Source organism: Giraffa tippelskirchi, chromosome 5 (assembly GCF_054371585.1).
Source record: "Giraffa tippelskirchi isolate mGirTip1 chromosome 5, T2T-mGirTip1v1.2.pri, whole genome shotgun sequence".
Taxonomy (NCBI): Eukaryota; Metazoa; Chordata; class Mammalia; order Artiodactyla; family Giraffidae; genus Giraffa; species Giraffa tippelskirchi.
The window spans coordinates 172,719,938-172,738,111 of record NC_137279.1 but is presented as its reverse complement, the minus strand read 5'-3'; the positions used below and the strand labels follow the sequence as shown (position 1 = coordinate 172,738,111).

Sequence of the window (18,174 nt, the reverse complement as noted above, 5' to 3'; positions counted from 1 at the left end):
GTTGATTGTTCAGATGAACAAGGCTGGAGAGGGCTCTGCAGACCCCACTTGGTGTGAAGTCTCTCAAGCCACTGGACCCCTGCCCAAACACCCTCCCAGAACCTGCCTGCATTTTTACATGGAAAATGGGCCCATGCCAGGTCCTCTGCACCACTGCCTCAGGTCCTGGCCCTCTGAGCAAAGGTGACTCCCCACACGGTCCCCCGCAGGAGGAGGGGGAGCCATTGGCATGCAGAGACACCGTCACGTTGAAGTCATCATATCTTTTATTAATATATTATGCTACAAAAATATTTTTGGCAAAATAACATTAATAGCATCTTTCTTTGTCTTCTATTATATTCTTAAAGAACTCTTCAGGATAATTCACAGAGGTGAGAGGAAGAGGTGATTAAAAGCACAACATCAGGAATACCTTTCCGATACATTAAGATCTGAAGCTGTGTCACACAGTGAGAGTCGGGCCGGGATGTTCTGCAATCTCTTTGAGGCCCAGGAATGGCACAGGGGCTCTGGCTTCCCTTGCTTGGGCTAGAACATCCCTTGACCAAGAGTCAGCCCCTGCCGCCCCAGCCACTGGGGGCCCAAGATGGCTGACAGCCCACCAGAAACTTCTTAGACTGAGAGTCTTATTCAAAAGTCCACTTTCCCGCAGTGGGACTTGGGATGGAGGGGCCCTTCAAGGCGTGCTGCTCTGCCACCTTCCTTGCCTGCCACATGCTCCTGATCCCATGGCAGCCCTAAGGTGCTGGGAGGAAAGCCAAGCGCTGGGCTGGGGAGGGTGGATGCCTCACCTTTGTGGAGCCCCAAGATTGCACATGGCATTCCTCAAGCAGGAAACAAAGTCTCCATTGGACATATAAGGAGATGGAGGCTCAGAGAGGGGCAGGGACTTGCCCAAGGTCACTCAGCAAAGTGAAGGAGTATCTAGGCTATCTCTGGCAAGGAAAAGCCTACATTTGGAGAAAGAGCAGGGAGAGCTGAGAGGCTTCCCCGGTGGCTCATCGGTAAAGAGTCTGCCAGGAATGCAGGAGACGCAGTGGACATGGGTTCGATCTCTGGGTCAGGAAGATCCCCTGGAGGAGGAAATGGCAACCCACTCCAGTATTCCTGCCTGGAAAATCTCACGGACAGAGGAAGCTGGCAGGCCACAGTCCAAAGGGTTGCAAAGTCGGACACGACTGAGCGCATACACATGAGGGAGAGCTTAGGGTGTGCTGATGCTCCTGGGAAAGGGCCAGGCAGGGCTCAGTTGGTTCTCAGGCCCCCCCTTTTCTCTCCCCCACTGTCGGGGGGGCAGGGAGGGAGGGAGTTCTGGGATGGGAGCAGGAGCCTGGGTTCCGGTTCAGCCTTGCCCCACCGCCCAGAAGTCCCCCTGCCCCAGGGCAGCAGGCAAGCGTGCCAATTCGCATCAGGCCCGGCTGGGCTGTTGAAGAATGGGGGTGGAGGATGGCGGGAGTGAGGCTGGACTGATTTCTGAAACTTACTGGTTTAGAGAGCCAGCCCGGGTGATTTTTTTGGCTGCTTAGATGAAGTTTTGGAAAAATAACAATGTTCAAAGAACCTGAGTATTAAAGAGCTAGGAGGGACCCTACCCTACTGCCTTGCCAAGACTTCAGCTCTCCTACCACATCTCCAGCCAGTGGGCCTACTGCCCCTGCTCACACACCGCTCCTGATGGGAAACTCACCACTTCTAGGGACACCTGCCATCTTATGACAGCTTTGGCTTTGCGGAGACCCTTCCACCAGCAGAACTAAGGTCTGCCTCTCTCCTTTCTTTCCTTCACTCCTTTCTTACTCTGTCCGTCTCTACACATCTCTTGAGTGCCATTTTTGTGTCCAGTGATGATACAGAGATGAATTCACAAGACCCTTGCCATTGAGGAGCTCACAGTATGATAGGAGAGCAGAGACACATCAGTGCAGAGGGCTTCCTGGAGGACGTGCTATCTGAGTTGATCCTCAAAGGATGAGCAGTTAGGAGTAAAAGAAAGGCATTTCCAGGCCTTGGAAACAGCACGTGTGAAACAGCCTGTCTGTCCTGGGAAGGACAAATATGCTTCAGTCTGGCTATGCTTCACAGACTCCAGATCTTTGACTCTCAGACCTGGTGGGACCCTTGGTGGCCCTTTGCAGCTTCCTGCAGCTTGACTCGTACACCTTCATGGTCCCTGCCTTCACAGGATTGCTGGTGCTCAGAACAGCCTGGAGGGAGATCAGGAGACAGGACCAGGCTGACCTGACCTAGAAAGCCCCTTGGACATTCAGTCAGTTGTTCTGGGGGACAGGACCCAGGGCCACCAGGCACATGCTGGCTCTCAGTCCTTGATCTCCTCTGCCTGCTTCAAGGTCAAAGGTAATAGTCCTAAGCCAAGGACTTAGGATCTTAACAATGCTCTCAGAGCAACAGGGGCATTTTGTGAGGAGAGGCACACATCATATGCCGGAAAAAAATGTCGGCAGTGGTGGGCGGATTATTCCAAAGCATGTGAGTGACTGTGGATGGAATGATGGTTCCCTGGCTTGGGAAGAGAGAATTCAAACACCCCAGCTGTGCAGATTTCTGTCCATATGCCTCTGGTCTTTGGGGGTATAAGTCAGCAAGTTCTCTAGTGCTTGGGGGGGCTTGAGGGATGTAAGTTTCAAATCTTGGCCAGTAGGTGGTTCCTCAGGGACCAGTGGATGTGGGCTGCGGATGTCTAACTCACACTGGCTCTGGCTGTCCCATCAGCACGTGTCTACCTGATCGGGTGGCCCATCCGTCTGCTGCTCATGTGGCTTTCTTTAAACACTAGAGTACTTGGTGGAGGGAGAGCTTGGGATCTCCCAACCTGCTCAGAGGAGGGATCTGGGGAACCTGCCTGTGGTCAGGGGCCTGGACAGAATTCCCTGTAAAGTTCCTTCTAAGAACCTGGGATTGGGCTGCTTGTTGCCTCTTGATGATGAACTCCTCTAGGCCAAGAAAGATGGCTAGATTTGGCCCCAGCACAGAGCCTGGCACCGTGTGTGTTTGATAATCACACACTGCATTAATCACACCCCTTTGGCCCCATGCCTGGCACAGATCTGGGCATGCGGTCAGGTGCTTGGACTGTTTACCAAATGCTTCATCTTTAATTAACCTCGGGCTCCATCTCAACACAGCGCATGCCACACTCTGCCCTGAACAGAGGGAAATCTGGCCTCTGTGTTTCTAATTCCTTTACACTTATCTCATCCGAATAGCGCTCTGTGCCATCTATTTGATGTCCAACAGGCCTTCTGAGCCTGCTTTAAAAGTCAGCTAAGCCCCTTCCGGCTCAGAAAGAGGAAGTCACATTTCTGCCAAGGATAAATGGACTCCAGCCTTGGCCGGGGTCAAGTTCAGCTTACAGTGTGGTACCCACGGGGCTGGCTGGACCCTCAGGGCTCCTGCCAGGCCTCAAGTTCAAACATATTCATCTGGGTCAGAACTGACAAGAATTCAGCTGCCTGCCAAGATGCCCCTGGGACTTCTGACCATCCAGTGAGTTGCCCAGAATCCTACTGTCTCAGAAGGGAGGCAGCTGCCAAGCTGGGCACAATGGCATTGATGCGGATCAGACACTACCAGGCCTGCTGGGGAAGCCTGTGGTGTGGCGTCACTGAGGAGCACTGAGCTAGCTGGGGGTCAGCAGACTTGCCCAGTTGTGCAGCCTTGGGAAAGCGCCTCGTCTTTCTGGGCTTTATCTTCCCAAGACTCTTCTTTTCTGTCAAACGAGGGGCCCTTTCTGCTCTTGCATTCCAGGACTCTGTAACTAGTGAGCTGCCAACCCAGTGAGGGTTCGGGGCTGGGACGCAGTCGACCTGGGCCCTCTGTCTTCTTGGCTCCCACCTTGGGGACAGAGGAGCTGGTCAGTTTCTCTGAGTCTTGGTGACCTGCCTGCCCTCGTTTGGCTGCTCTGTCTCTTCAGGCCATCACAACTATCCTCCAGCCTCGCTGATTTGGCAGGAAAGCCTCTCATTGGCTCTAGGATAAGACAAGTTGGGGCATGGGACACGTGGCAGAGCCTGCTGCCAGAACCCTTTGGCTCGGGGGACCAACATGATGACTGTAGCCAAGCGGTCTCTTTGGCTGCAGTAAGAAGCATGTGCTGGCCCATTTGGGTGAGATCGGCCTCCCTTGGAACTTTCCTCTGCAAAGAGAACCTGACAGACTGTGGTCCAAGAGACAAGCGTTGCTTTTGAATCACACTGATCTAGGGCCAGGTGCTGGCTGGGTGACATTGAACAAGTCCCTTTATCTCGTACAGGGGCTGTTTCCTCATCTGTGAAATGGGGACAATCACATCTCACAGAACTGGCGTGAGGATCCGTGATAAAGTGAGTGTGCAAAATGCCTGCCACACTGCAGACTTTGAACTAATGGCAGCTCTCATTATGAGTATTATTACCACTGAATTCCTAGAGGCCCTGTCTCTAAAACTGCCTTTCTGTGCCCACTCCTGTCCTTTGGCTCAGCTCATTCCATTTGGTTATGACTTCAACAGCCTCTCCTACAAGCCGAGATAGATTAACGATACCAGCCAGAACAGGGGGTCTAGACTCACACCCTGGATCTCCCACTTGCTTTGTGACCTTGGGCAACCACCTTCTTCTCTTTGGTGAGTTTAACCATCTCAGTTTAACCATCTGTCACTTGGGGCTGAGAGGGCCACCTCCCTCAGCACCAACAGCCCTTCCCCCACCCCAGTGCTTTGGTCGGAACACTTACCAAGAGTTCTGGGGGGCCAGTTCACAGACACTCAGGGTTTTCAAAATAGCAGCATTCTCTTTCCTAAAGTACCTTCCCAGCCCCAGGATGCATCCAGGGGAAGGAAGGACCGTCAGCGTTCACATCTCTGGCTCCCAAGTCCAGTTTCACAAAAGCTAAGCCTGTCTGCCTGCCTCTCCCTCTGAGGACCCCATGGCGGGAGAAGCCTAACCCGCACGCTGGAGGACTCCACTGATCCAGGAGCAAGCCAGTTCAAAGCCACAGTCCCTGCAAGGTCGCAGTCGTCCTGGCAACCTGGGTTCACCTCCTGGGTTGGCGATGGGGCTAGTTATTAACATCGGCCACATAAAAATAGTTTTATCAGTAGAATAAATACATTTTTCTTTTTTAATATGGACACATATTTTACAAAAGAGCCCCATAGCACTATGGGAAATTAAGATCCTTCTACAAAAAAGAAGATGTAAGTCAGGTACAATAAAGCTCTAGTGTTTTAACGGATCCCGTCTGGACTGCCCAAGAGGTGTCGAGCACCCCCAGAGGGTGGCAGGGGCAGTGGGTGCGGCTGCAGACCTTCCCGTCGGTTTCTCTGGCTTCTTTCTCTGCACTGGGCAGGCATGCGGCCGAGGTCAGGACGGTCCAAGGGTGTGCAGCAGGAAGGAGGCTACTATGCTGGCAGCAATGGCAGGGAGCAGGCCCAGGGTGGACGGGGAGTGGCCAAGCGCTGAGCTGCTGGCAGGTCCTGGCTCTTCCTGCTGCTGGAGAGGGTCAGAGAGCTGGAAGGGGGGCTTGGCAGTCCTGGAGCTGTGCGTGGTCTGGAAGGGCTGTGGGGGTGGCGAGGCTGTGGTGCTGGAGGGAGAGAGATACATGGAATGTGGAATGGCCTCTCAGTAGCCTTGTCCTGGGCTGTGATCTTAGAGTTCAGATCCAACTTTTTGTTGAATCTGGTTTTTCTTCCCTCATAAGATGGAGAAGGAAACAGAGGGCTCGGACACAGAAAGTGAGCAGCCCAGAGCCGCACGGCCAGCCTCAGGTGTGACCACTCAAGAGAACCAAGTCCCGGGCAGAAAGCAGTGAAGTGTTGTGGGGGAGACCCATCTGGGGTCACCCTGCGGCAGGCAGCCCTCACACCTATGTATGCAGGGACCCCCGGCTTCCTGCTGCTCTCCCCTCCCCAGTCTGAAGTAAACAGAAAAAAAATACACAAACAGCCGCCACATACTACGGCCACTGTTAACTGAGCACCTACCGGGAGTCTGCACTTTACTACCAGCAGTATCTCTGGTCTCAAAACCAATGTTCATCGGGTCTCAGCAGCCCCCTTTCACCAGATGAGAAAACTGAGGCTCCACAAGGCCAGCTCAGAGAGGGAGTGAGGTGGTGCCTCTGCGGGCAGAAGCCCTGGTGACCTCTGCACAATCACAGCGAGTGTTGGTGAAGGTGATCCCTCATGAACTGATCAAAACAGAAGCCAGTTTGGGAGCTCATGGGTGAGGTTCTTGGCTCAAGAGAGCCCAAGTGAGAGAGACATGGAAGGACAGAGACAAGACAGTGAGAGAGAGAAATAAAAAGAGGTGAAGTACAGAAGGAACTGGCGGGCCAAGGCCAGCACTTGGTGGCATTGGGAAATGGAGGGGAGGGCGGGGGTCCAGGACCAGGTTACCGGCTCAGGTCCTGGGGAGATAGAAAATGATGAACAAAGAGAGGGGCAGAGGGCAAGGCAGGGACTGGGGAAGACACACGACAAGGACGGAGGCATGTCAAAGAGAGACCAAGGGGGAGAGGGCTCCGGATGAAGGAAAGGACTAGACCCCACAGCTGATGGACCGACCCCTACCCTGTGCAGCCCCAGGCAGCAGAAGGCAGATGGAGACGCAGGTGGAGGATCTGACAAGGCCCATCACCCCAGAAGGTCAAGGCTGGGAGGGAAAGGCCAGGGACACACAGAGAGGCCCCAGCCCAGTGTGGAGCCAGGATGGCCTCGCGGAAGAGGTGACACTGTGAAGGCAGTGAGTCCAGCTTGCTTATGGCTGAGGGCATCTCCAGAGGTGAGAAGAGTGCATACACACTAAGGGCCCTGCTGCAGTTGTGCCAGCACGCTGTTGTTGTTAAGTCACCCAGCTGCGTCCGACTCTTTGCCACCCCATGGACTGCAGCACACCAGGCCTCCCTGTCCCTCACCATCTCCCAAAGTTTGCCCAAATTCATGTCCATTGCATCAGTGATGCCATCCAGCCATCTCATTCTCTGACGCCCTCTTTTCCTTCTGCCCTCAATCTTTCCTAGCATCAGGAGGACACTGCTAATGCTCAAGACAGCACCACGAAGTAGGCAAGAGCATTATCCCATTTTACTTGTGAAGAAACAGAGTCACAAAGAGGGTAAGCATTAATAACTCCCTCCAGAACACATGTCAGGGACGGGATCTGAACTGGGCACCCAGTGGGTGCTCACCAGCAGCTGACAGCTCAGCAGGGAGCCTGCCCTCTCTGGCTGTCTGCAGAGCAGGAAGATCCTCCCTGTGGAACACTGCCCGCTCTCCAGTGCTTACCCCCTCTCCCTGATGGGCTGCTCACGCCCCAGGTCAGCCAGGAGTCCCTGTGCCATCTTGGCTGTGTTCTCACGTGCTGGGCATGAGACACCAACCACTGGCTACATCACTGTGGTGAGCCCTGTAACCATCACTGCTGCAGCCCAGTCTCATCTCTGTCTGAGCCGGACCCTCTCACCCACCCTGGCTTAGCCTTGGTGGGAGGTGGGGCATGGGCAGAGGAGCCCGGGGGTCACAAGCACATCCTTGCCTGTACATGGATCAGGACCTCTGATCAGTGTCTGTGTGTGCTCGGCAGAGAAGGGGCTTGTCACTCTCTGCCCTGACCCTCCATCTCTGCTCCACTCCCAGTCACGCTGTGGCCGCAGGAACCCACCACATCTTTGTGTGAGGTTCTTCTCACCCTGGACTCTACAGTTGTGACCTGTATGTTCCTCTGTCTTTAGAAATTCCCAGAGAACTAATCAGGAGAGGAGGGTGCAAATGCTTGTTATGCACCATTGATGGCAGGAAGGTGTTTCTGGACAGAGATTCTGTGGGTGGCATAAGAAAGGGGGGCAGATGGCTTCAAATGCTGCTTATAACAACCCCCCCAAGTCGAGCCTGTCCTGCCTCCTACCCCGTGCCAGCCTTCGCAGCACCTGAGACCTCTCACATGATTTGGTGTGGGCTGACCTCACCTTCCCAGGCTCTCAGGAACACTACCCTCCCCAGTCACATCTAATGTCACTGCCATTTTCTGACTCACCTTTGAAGGCCTGATTCAATGTCCCCTCACCTGGAGACCTCTTTGATCTGTCCTCCAAGCCCCAAGACCCCTGGAAGAGTTGAAGCTCCTATGAAGCCTTTCATATTTCTCACTATTCACACTGCCATTGGCACCTATTTCTGCTACATGAGGCTTGAGTGGGTTTTGTACATGAGGTATTATGTACAAAACAATGCCTGGTGCACTGGGACTGCTATATGGCATTGGCTGTTTTTAGCATGATTATTACGTTTGTGTCTTCTTCATCTCTCTCACTAACAGCGTCCTCCATGTATGGAGCACTACCTGTATGCTGGCAGACCCTGTGCTCAATGCTATACACGTGTCATCTCATTATTCCCATTTCCAAGATGGGGAAACTGAGCCTGAAGATGTGCAATGGGCTGTCTGCCTCCCCAGCCTCAGGTGGGCTGAGGTGCCATCCCTAACTGTGGAGATGGAGAGCCTGGGAGTGAAGCGTGGTGCTTCCTGTTGAGTCCTCACACACCTGCGGGTGGAGGCTTGCCAGGGTCAGAGAGGACGCCCCCAGGTCTCAGCCTTGGGAGGGGTATCTTGCCCATACCCAGCAGGGCCACTACCACAGCCCCTTCCCTCCCTTTCTTTTCTAGGGAAAAGTTCCTCCCAGCTGCTGCCCTATCTTTTCAGCTCAAGCAGCCAGGAAGGCTGGCCTCAGAAGGGAGGCTGGGCTGCCACCAGGGATGCCCAGAATGGGAACCAAAGCTGGCTGCAGCCAGGCCCCCTGTAATAAGGAAGACAAGTAGAGATCTTGAAAACTATGTCTCACAAGGTGCCCAATGGCATTTGCTTTCACACTTTGAAAACCAAAGATGCAAGCTCCCCCTTGGAGCCTGAGTAGGGGTTTTATATGTTTGGAAGGAGTCCCAGGGAAATGGAGTGAGGTTGCTGGGGGGGTTGTGGTGGACAGAAATCCTCTCCAGATGCCCCCACCTCTTGGGCCCCCTCTGCTCACAAAGCCCAGGCCCCAGTCCAGACCCCAGCCCTGCCCTGGGCCCATGCTGGGGAAAATTGTCTCATGGCAAAGTGGCCTCGAAGCCAAACCAAACACCCCGAGTGTTCCCAGGCTCTGCAGATGGCTGGCTCCAAGGGCCGGGTGTGCTCGGAGCCGACAGGGACCCTGGTATGAGCAAGGGCCCTCTGCCTGGATGAAGGCAAAAGCAGGAGGTCCTTGTTCCCTGCATGACTTTGGGCAAGTCCTGCCCTCGAGGCCTCAGTATCCCTGTGAACAATGAAGGAGCAGAAACAGACCCTTGACTTTAAAGTGTTTTCGAGCAGCAGAAGCCAGAAGTGGGATCACAGGCAGAAGCCTAAGGTATAATGCACAGGAACACAGGGCTGGTGGCTGAGATGCGGCAGCTGGCTTCCCTGAGGCCCCACTGCGGGGCTTCCTGGAGTAGGGCCTCCATCCCGGCACTAGAGCGTCCCTAAGAACCACCCAGGACTGGCCTGGGGAGTCCTGGGGCTGTGGCTTTCTTGCAGTACAAGCAGGTGGGCTCCTCAGAGGGCTCGAAGGAGACACAATGGAGATGGAGCTGGAGGCATGAGGGCCTGGCTGATGGGTGGCCCTGCTGGCTGGTGTGGCCCTTGTGATGTGGTCAGGCTGGAAGCATCTGGGCAGACCAGGCAGATGCAGGCAGAGATCTAAAGTGACCGGTATGCCCACAGCTCCCTGTCCTGATATCTAAAGCCCACACCAGCCTCCAGGCCACTGGCCACATGGTTTTCTCTGTCAGGACTGCCTTCACCTTCCTCTCAGCTTCCCTGGGTCACTTCACCCTTCAGGGTCCCCGACCTTCCTCCCCTCACTGGCTGGATTCCCTGCCAGGCACAGGCAGACTGGCCGTGGCTCCAGGGCTCTTTCAGCTGCACCATAGCTGGGAGCTGCCCCTGCTCGGCCCTGATCCAAGGCTCTTCCTGCTCTAGTCCCCACCAGCACTGGACGTGGGCTGGGCACCCTGCATGTGGCCATCACATTCTTGTTTAACTGTGTGCTGCTCACCCAGGGGCTCATTCAAGCCTGAGGTGCGCTGACGGCCCAGGAGCCGTTTCCTGCTGGGGGATGGGGCGAGTGGCGCCCTAGACCCGACTCTGAGAGTCAGCCACCAATGGGGGGACAGCTGTTCCTGAGTGTCACCGGTGGCCTGATGCCAGCTCACCACTTTACAAGTACCACCTTTTTACTCTAAGCCTCAGAGCAAGGACGAGGAGGGGCTGGGGATGCTGCCCAAATTCATCTGTAATTCCATCCACTGAGTGATCTTGTTCTCTGATCAGATGGGGTCCTGGCATCACGAAGAGATGCTGAGCACCCTGTCTAGTCCTGGGAGACAGCCTGGCTGTACTGCGAGAAAGCTGAGCTGGAGAACCTCAGGGCAGGCCGGCAGGCCAGCGGGAAGTGTGCAGTGCACTCACAGGGGCCCAGGGTGAGAGTACACGGTTCTCTCCTCCTCTGCGGGGCCTTGAGCCATCTGCTCAAACCTCAGGGGAAACCAAGGCCCAGGAGGCCAATGACCCCCTGCTCATGTGTGTCCTGCACCCCCACCCCTGCGTGGTGGCCCCCGAAGGGCTCTGTGTCCACCACATACAGCGCCCACCTCTGCGCTTGGCTTCCGGCCATGCCCAGAGCTCGGTAAACGCTCTCTCCCCTGCACCTGCTCCCTCATGACTGTCCCAGCGCTCTGCTCCCTCATTTATCCAACTCCTCCCGGCCGCCCCAAGCACACCTCCCCCTCAGTGGCCCAGTGGTGGACTAGGGAACAGCAGAGCCAGTGTGACCTACGGAGGACAGTCAAGGCACTCAATGTGCAAAAGGAGAGATCGAGGACTGTCCCAGATCCGACCGATCGGGGCAGTGGCCTGCACAGAGCCTGCATGGGAATCGACTCCACCCTGACCTGCCCCCCTGCTGGTCGTGCCACTGCCCTGCTGCCCCCCATCCGGCTGTCAGACGCAGGGGGTTCCCTGACGGCGCTCCACCATGGCTGCACAACCATCTGCGGACATGTGCCCCACCCCTTCCTCGGGTCCCCATAAATCATCCTGCCACGGGCTGCTGCTTCTCTAAACTTCCTTCGGCGTGTTTACATCTGGGGTAATGAGGGGCGAGGGGAGGCCAGCCTGCTCCAGGTGGCGTCCTGATCAGGCTCTTCGGCCCCCTCCCCACTCTCTCTCTGCTTCTCTGACTCATGCATGCAGTCAACAAACGCCCCACGAGGCCTCTGGTGACCCAGAGAAGTCCAGCCCAGCTCTGGTCCCCAGGGCCTCCCAGCCTAGACACAAGTGAGGAACTGCTGTCTGTGTGAGAGCATGCCAGGACAGGGGCACCCATGAGGCATCCCTGGTCGGTGCGGGTGGGGTGAGGAGGGGGGCTGTGGGAGCCGGGGGCAGGGGAAGCACAGGGAAGACGATGTGGGGAGGAAGGGGAGGAGGAAGGAGACGCTTGCCAGGCGAGGACAGCAGGGGTGTCTGTACGGTGCTGGACGACTGTGACTCTCAGCATCTGACAGAGCTGGCTGCAGCTTCTGATGCCCTACCTGACTTGAGTCATGAATATTCATTGGAAGGACTGAAGCTGAAGCTCCAATACTTTGGCCACTTGATGCGAAGAGCCAACTTCATTAGAAAAGACCCTGATGCTGGGAAAGATTGAAGGCAGGAGGAGAAGGGGAAGACAGAGGATGAGATGGTTGGATGGCATCACCGACTCAATGGACATGAGTTTGAGCAAGCTCCGGGAGATGGTGAAGGTCAGGGAAGCCTGGTGTGCTGCAGTCCATGGGGTCACAAAGAGTCGGACATGATTGGCTGACTTAACAACAACAACAGCAACAACAACCTGACTTGACACATGGTCTTGGGCAAGTTACCTGACCTCACTGAGTCTCAGTTTCCTCCTTAGTCAAGCAAAGCTGACTTCCGGGACTCTTGACAGGACTGGGGGACGTGATGGATGTAAGCAGCTGGCACAGCAGGAGCTCAGCAAATGTCCACTCACACCCACCCCCCCTTAGAGAGAGAAGCAAGGACAAAGGTGGGGGTGGGCCATGCACAGTCCGCTGAGGGGCAGCACGCAGCTCAGCCAGGCCAGGGCCTGAGGGGTCCCACAGGAGGAGGGCAAAAGCTCTGCATCCAAGTGTAGCTGGTGGGGAGTGCGGCGGTGAGAGAAAGCACTGAGAATCTCAGACTGAGGAGGGCGCTGTGCTGGGGCGTGACTGGGGTCTGGAGACCCGGGAAGACTCCACTGCAGGATCATGGGTGGAAGATGAGGTCAGAGAGAGGGAATGGAGAGCAGAGGATGGATCCAGTGGGGCTGACAACAGTTTGTGCTCAGTCGTGTCTGACTCTGTACCAGGCTTCTCTATCCGTGGAATTCTCCAGGCAAGACTGGAGTGGGTTGCCATGCCCTCCTCCAGGGGATCTTTCTGACCCAGGGATCGAACCTGGGTCTTCTGCATTGCAGGCAGGGTGGGGAAGCTTGAGAAAACCCTGAATGGAATGAACGCTCCAAGGTAAACAGTATTGTCAGAAGGGCTGCAATGGATTCCAAGTTCCCTCCAGAGAGCTCTCCTCTGCTCCCTCGTGGAGAATGGGAAACCTGGGAACTCTATGAGGATGGGTAGGGTGAGACCTGGGAGTGACGGAAGCTGGGCCCTTGCACCTAGGTCCTCGGGGCCCTCAGGGCTGGCTTCCCTGTGACGCAGAGAAACTTGCAACAGACAGGCTGCCGGTTGGTGGAACTCTCCTTCTCTAATCCAACCAGATGGAAGAAAGTTATCCAACCACAGTTTATCTATTGGGACTGAGAAGGGATCCCTCTAGTCAAAGAAAAGCTGTTTTCTTCTCCCGAAACCAGGCTCTGTATTCCAGAGAGACATTTTGTGAAAAGGAAACCGTTTGGAGTCATTTGCTGAAATTTGCCTTTCAGACGTGGTTAGGGGCTGGGGGTCTGTGGCTGGAGTTGACAGCCCAGCCTCCCTGCTGTCACCCCAAGGGCCGGACGCACTGCTGGCCACGTCTGGTCACTTGGCAGGTTGATCGGGGCCCAGGGTGAATGGCCTGACTGGGGGGTTTCATGGGCTGCCAGCCTCTCCCTGGTGGCCTGCGAGCCCTCCCCAGGGCTGAGGAGCGGCTCTTGGTAACGCTGTGCTCTTGTTTGAAGGAGGGAGACCATGCCGGGCACAGGAGCCAAATGTGTCAAGGCCAATATAGCTACAGCAGTGACCCCGCCTTGGGCAGGGCAGGCCCGTGGGGCCCCTGAAGAAGCGTGTTTCCCAGTAACCCAAGGCAGGCGCTCTGAAGCCAACACAGGCCCAAATGAGCAATGGACTCGACTCTTACTGGCTGGAGGGCTCTTTAAGACATTGCACAGGCCGCACATTAAGGCTGTGGACTGGACTATGTCAGCTTTTTGTCTATGACTCAGAGACCTGGCTGAGGGAGGATCTTGAAGGGAATTCCTGTGCCACCCCGGACAAGCCCCCACCCCAGGCCTTGGTTCACCATCGGTAAACTCAGAGTTGGATCCACGTTTCCCAAAGCTGCTCAGAAGACTCTAGCACACGTTCAACAAGCAGCTTTCCCGGCCCTGGTGCAGCATGTCCCCATATATCAGGTCCACGATGGGGCCTGGGATACCATTTAACAAGTACCCAAGGAGATTCTATTTAGGCATGCTGAGGAAAACCCCAGATAGTGATCTTTAGGGTCCAGGTGGAGACTCTGAGTCTCCAAGGGCCTGGTGCTGGGCACAACATCCCGGGCTGGGCTACCGCAGTGGGCAAGACTCTGCCCTCCCCGGCGGTCACTCCCTGGGACAGCCTGGCTGCTCTGACGACACTGTTCACCAGATGTGGAGATTTCTGCCCCAAAGTGGAATCTAGGGAGACCACTCAGTGCTGGGCCTGCTGGTGGGGATTGGAAGGCAGCATCTTGGTTACAGCAGGAGCTGTGAGGACAGACAGGCCAAGGGAGGGGTGCAGGGAGTCACGGGCAGAGGACAGAGAAGAATCAATACAGCAGGACGATTGCAGCACCCGCCAGTCCTGAACAAGGTTATCACAAATCTCTCAGCCCCTCTTCAGAAGGAGCCTATGGCCATCACCCGCCATCTCTCTGACCCCCTGCAGCCTCCCTGCCAGGGTGTTGGCTGCTCAGGTTGTCCAGGTCCAGGGAGCTCACAGCCTTCTAACGTAACCAGCCTGTTCCACTTTCTCCTACTTTCATCTTCTGGCCCATGGGACAAATGGGGCCAGCTGTGCACCCCAGGTGCCTCCAGGAAAGCTAAGGGCCAAGCAGAGTTTTGTCCACGGCACCTGAAGGGAGCTTCTATTCGCTTACCTTTAACTGTGGGAAACTGAAAAGTCAGGTGTGAGCATGCTCCACAAACCCTGCAGGATGAACAGGGGGCAAGCCTGTTCCGATCGAGCACCCGCCTGCCCCGCTTCCTTAGAGCCGGGCTTGTGGATAACACAGCGCGTCCGACCCTGGGCAGGTCTGAGGTAGGCTGGCCAGGGAGAGGCCCAGCTCCTGGCAGACCTGCCCTCCCAGCTCACCTGTCCTCGATGCGCACCCAGAGGTCATTGAACTGCCGCGGCCGCTGCTGTTTATTCTGCCTCTTGTGCCACTTCTTCTGCCGCCCAAACTCCTCCAGCTGGCTGAGGCTGTCGGGGAGCAGCAGGTGTGGGGACAGCGCTGGGTCCTCCTCCTCTGGCGGGGCGGTGGGGGGCGCCGAGGGGGCCACGGGCACGGCAGCAGCTGGGGTCACTGGGGCGGGGCTCGCCGTCGTCCCCTCGGGTGGAGGTGCAGGGCTCCCGGCGACAGGGCTGGAAAGGGGCAATGGCAGGTGAGGCATGCGCACTGGAGCATGTCATTCACGTGTGACAGGGCACGCAACTCAGTGGGTGGGTTGTCATGGCAGGAGAAGCTGTCAGGGTGCCCCGCTGAGAGTAGCCCAGGAAAATCACTGCCTGGTGTTAAGAGAGAGAGCTTTGATTCCTTTCATTTATTGACTCAATGTGTGAAAGTGAAAGTCGCTCAGTCGTGTCCGACTCTTTGCGACCCCATGGACTATACAGTCCATGGAATTCTCCAGGCCAGAATACTGGAGTGGGTAGCCTTTTCCTTCTCCAGGGGATCTTCCCAACCCAGGGATCAAACCCAGGTTTCCTGCATTGCAGGCAGATTCTTTACCAGCTGAGCCACAAGGGAAGCCCAATATTGATTCAATAAATATTTATTAAGCATCTACCCTGCACCAGGAACTTTCCAGGCAGTGAGTGTCAGTAGTGACCAAAATAGGCAAAGGTCCTGCCTTCTTAGCACTAATATTCCACAGTGGGAGAAAGAGAGGAAAATGTGCATGATGTCAGATGGTGATAATTGCTGAGGAGAAAAATAAAGCAGAGTCAGGAGGGACAGCGTGGGCCATGGGGAGGGGGCTGGCAGGGAAGACAATTTGGTCCCTGTTGGTGACATTTTAGCCGAGACTAGCAAGAGTGAGCCCTGAGTGGGCATCTGGTTCTGTATCTGATCTTGGTCAAGGTCTTGTTCATTCAACAAGCTCTGGATGAGGGGCTTGAGGTGAGTTACCTAACTATAATGTGCTGCACCTCAGTCTCCTGCTCTGCAAAATGGGGATATTACAGCCAGTGCCTCATAGCCGCGTCACAATGATCTTATGAGTTAACAAAGGCAAAAGCACTCAGAAATGGTGCCTGGCAAAGAGCAGCTGAAACATTCTAGTAATTAACATCCTTAAATATGAAATATTAACATTGTTGCTGTGTCAACACGCGTCTAACACACGTCTAACACGTCTAACACTCGTCTCCTGAGCACCTTTTCAGGGGAAGCAGGACAGCTTAGAGCAGGTTAGAGCTCAAGCTGTCCTGAGCTCTAACGTGGGTTCACTCCCCAGCTCTGCACCTTCCAGGCTGTGTGGCTAAGGGCAGGGACACAAGCGTCCAAGCAGCTGTTGGTTATAAGCGGGAGTTAGTACTACTCACTTCATAGGGTTGTCATGAGGATGAGAGAGATGAGGTCTTAACATAGTGCCTGGCACAGATCTGGCCTCTCTTTAATGTCACCCACAAGCAAATGCAGCTGACTGCAGCAGGCACTGACGTGCAATTAAACGTGTGGTGTGGAATCCATATTTCATACAGTGGTGCACAGACACCCTTCAGCCTGGAAACACCTCCACTCCTCTCTCTTTTATTCTTTCCTCCTTGTGGTCTACACGGAACTCCTGCTGGAGACATCTGACTGTGGGGAATGTTGGGCATGGTCCCAGGAATTGTAAAGGCGAGGTGGTGCCCAGGGGAGTCTGTCCCCCGACTTCATTCCTGCATGCATGAAAGGGGTGAGGGATTTCTCTCTCCTTGAAGGACAGAAGGCCATCAGCTCAGCCTGTTCTCTCCCAGCCCCCACGGCAACCCCAGATTCCTAGGGTTCAGGAGATGCCGCAGCTGCTGGGGAGATAATTCAAAACAGGCAGACAAAAAGATGGATCCAGGAAGCACCTGTGGTCGATGATGGCTTTTATTGTTGGGGCCTCCTCGGCATCCCCGCCCCCTCACCCCACCCGCAGGATTTCAGCGGAGACTCAGGCTGAGAGTGGGCCAGGGTCCATGGGGGCATCCCCCCACTACTGCCTGGGCTCTGAGATGAATAGGAGCCGAGGCAGCATTGCTCAGCTGCCCGCACCCCCTGCCCTGTCGGGACAGACACAATGAGCTTTGAGGTGAAGGTCCTTGGGGCCTGTGGGGAGGGGGAGCTTGAGGAGGGCCTTGTCCCTGAGGCTACCCGGGTCCCTTACCCTTCAAGCACACGCCTACCCTTGACCCAGTACAGACTGATTTGTGCTGGGCTCAAATAGTCAGGAAGAGCAATCTGGTCAGGCTGACTCAGAAGATAGAAGGGAGAGGAGTCCAAGGTTTGAGACAGGAGGGCATAGGCCTGGAGCTGGGAGACCAGATGTTCCAGGCTCCAGGCCCAGCTTTGCAGAGTGAAGAGCAAGGCCACAGTCATTTCCGAGAACCTCCCACCCCTGAGCCCCACCTCAAGCCCTTGAGGGAATACAAGTTGTGGTGAAGACCTCAGGAAGGCCGTAGAGCCAGACTCCCTTTGAAAGGAGCTCTGTGTCCTTCTGCAAGCGGCTTCACCTCTCTGGGCCTCAGGTGCCTCAGTTTTAAAAAGGGGATACTCATTGTTCCTGCCTCATGGGGTTGTCGTTAAGATTTGATAAGCTAAAAGCACTTAGAACCCAGTACACAGTGAGTAGTCAATAAACATTGGATTATTCAGGACTTCCTAGGTGGCACTAGTGGTAAAGAACCCAACTGCCAATGCAGGGGACATAAGAGATGTGGGTTTGATCCCTAGGCCGGGAAGATCCCCTGGAGGCGGGCATGGCAACCCACTCTAGTATTCTTGTCTGGAAAATCCCATGGACAGAGGAGCCTGGCAGGCTACAGTCCATGGGGTCACAGAGAGTCAAACACGACTTAAGCAACTTAGCAGGCACGCACACATGATTATTCAAGCTTCTTTTGGACTCTGGGTTCATCACGGACAAGGGCCTAAATCGCTCTGGCCATCACTGTGAGGAAGGCTCCTGCTCAGGTTGGCCTGGCTTGGGATTCTGTCATTGTCTTCCAGGGCTGCCCAGCATGCGCTGACACCTCTCTGTGCCCAGCCTGGTGCTGGCACTGTAGACCACAGGTAAACCCAGTTGGCCTCTGCCCTTAGCTGGCTTCCAGCTTAGAGGGGGACAGAAAACCCCCACAGGAAGAGAGGATGGCCGCTATCTGGCTCTTTGGGCTGAGTGAGTATGCCCTGGCAGGAAAGTCAGAGGTGAGAGACCCGGCCAAGAGACAGCAACAAGCAGGTATAGTCAGAGCAGGTAATGAAGACAAGGTTTGGGTGGGGCTGAGACTCAGGGAAGAGGCCTGGCCACTGCGTGTTGTCACTACCGCCCCATCTTGATTCAAGGCCTGGGCATCCACCAGGTCTTCTAGGCAGCAACCCGGAAGTCCTACAGAGTCCCTGCACGCCACCGATCACCAGTCTCTAAATCTTGAACATCTCTCAAAACTTAGTGCTC

The 18,174-nt window shown here is 55.4% G+C and overlaps 1 protein-coding gene across 3 annotated transcripts in view; it reads right to left on the bottom strand.

Moving 5' to 3' along the window:
* Window positions 1–248: 248 nt before the first annotated feature.
* Window positions 249–18,174, bottom strand: part of TRABD2B (TraB domain containing 2B) — a 225,357-nt gene continuing 207,431 nt past the window's right edge. The window contains exons 6-7 of one of the 3 annotated variants that reach the window (XM_081485179.1): window positions 14,624–14,893; window positions 249–5,583 (exon numbers count right to left, since the gene is read on the bottom strand). In XM_081485179.1, coding sequence (XP_081341305.1) covers window positions 5,364–5,583; window positions 14,624–14,893 — 490 coding nt within the window. In that variant the 3' untranslated portion in view covers window positions 249–5,363. The remainder of the gene's footprint in view (window positions 5,584–14,623; window positions 14,894–18,174) is intronic. The other 2 variants (XM_081485180.1, XM_081485181.1) reach the window with 2 other exon arrangements.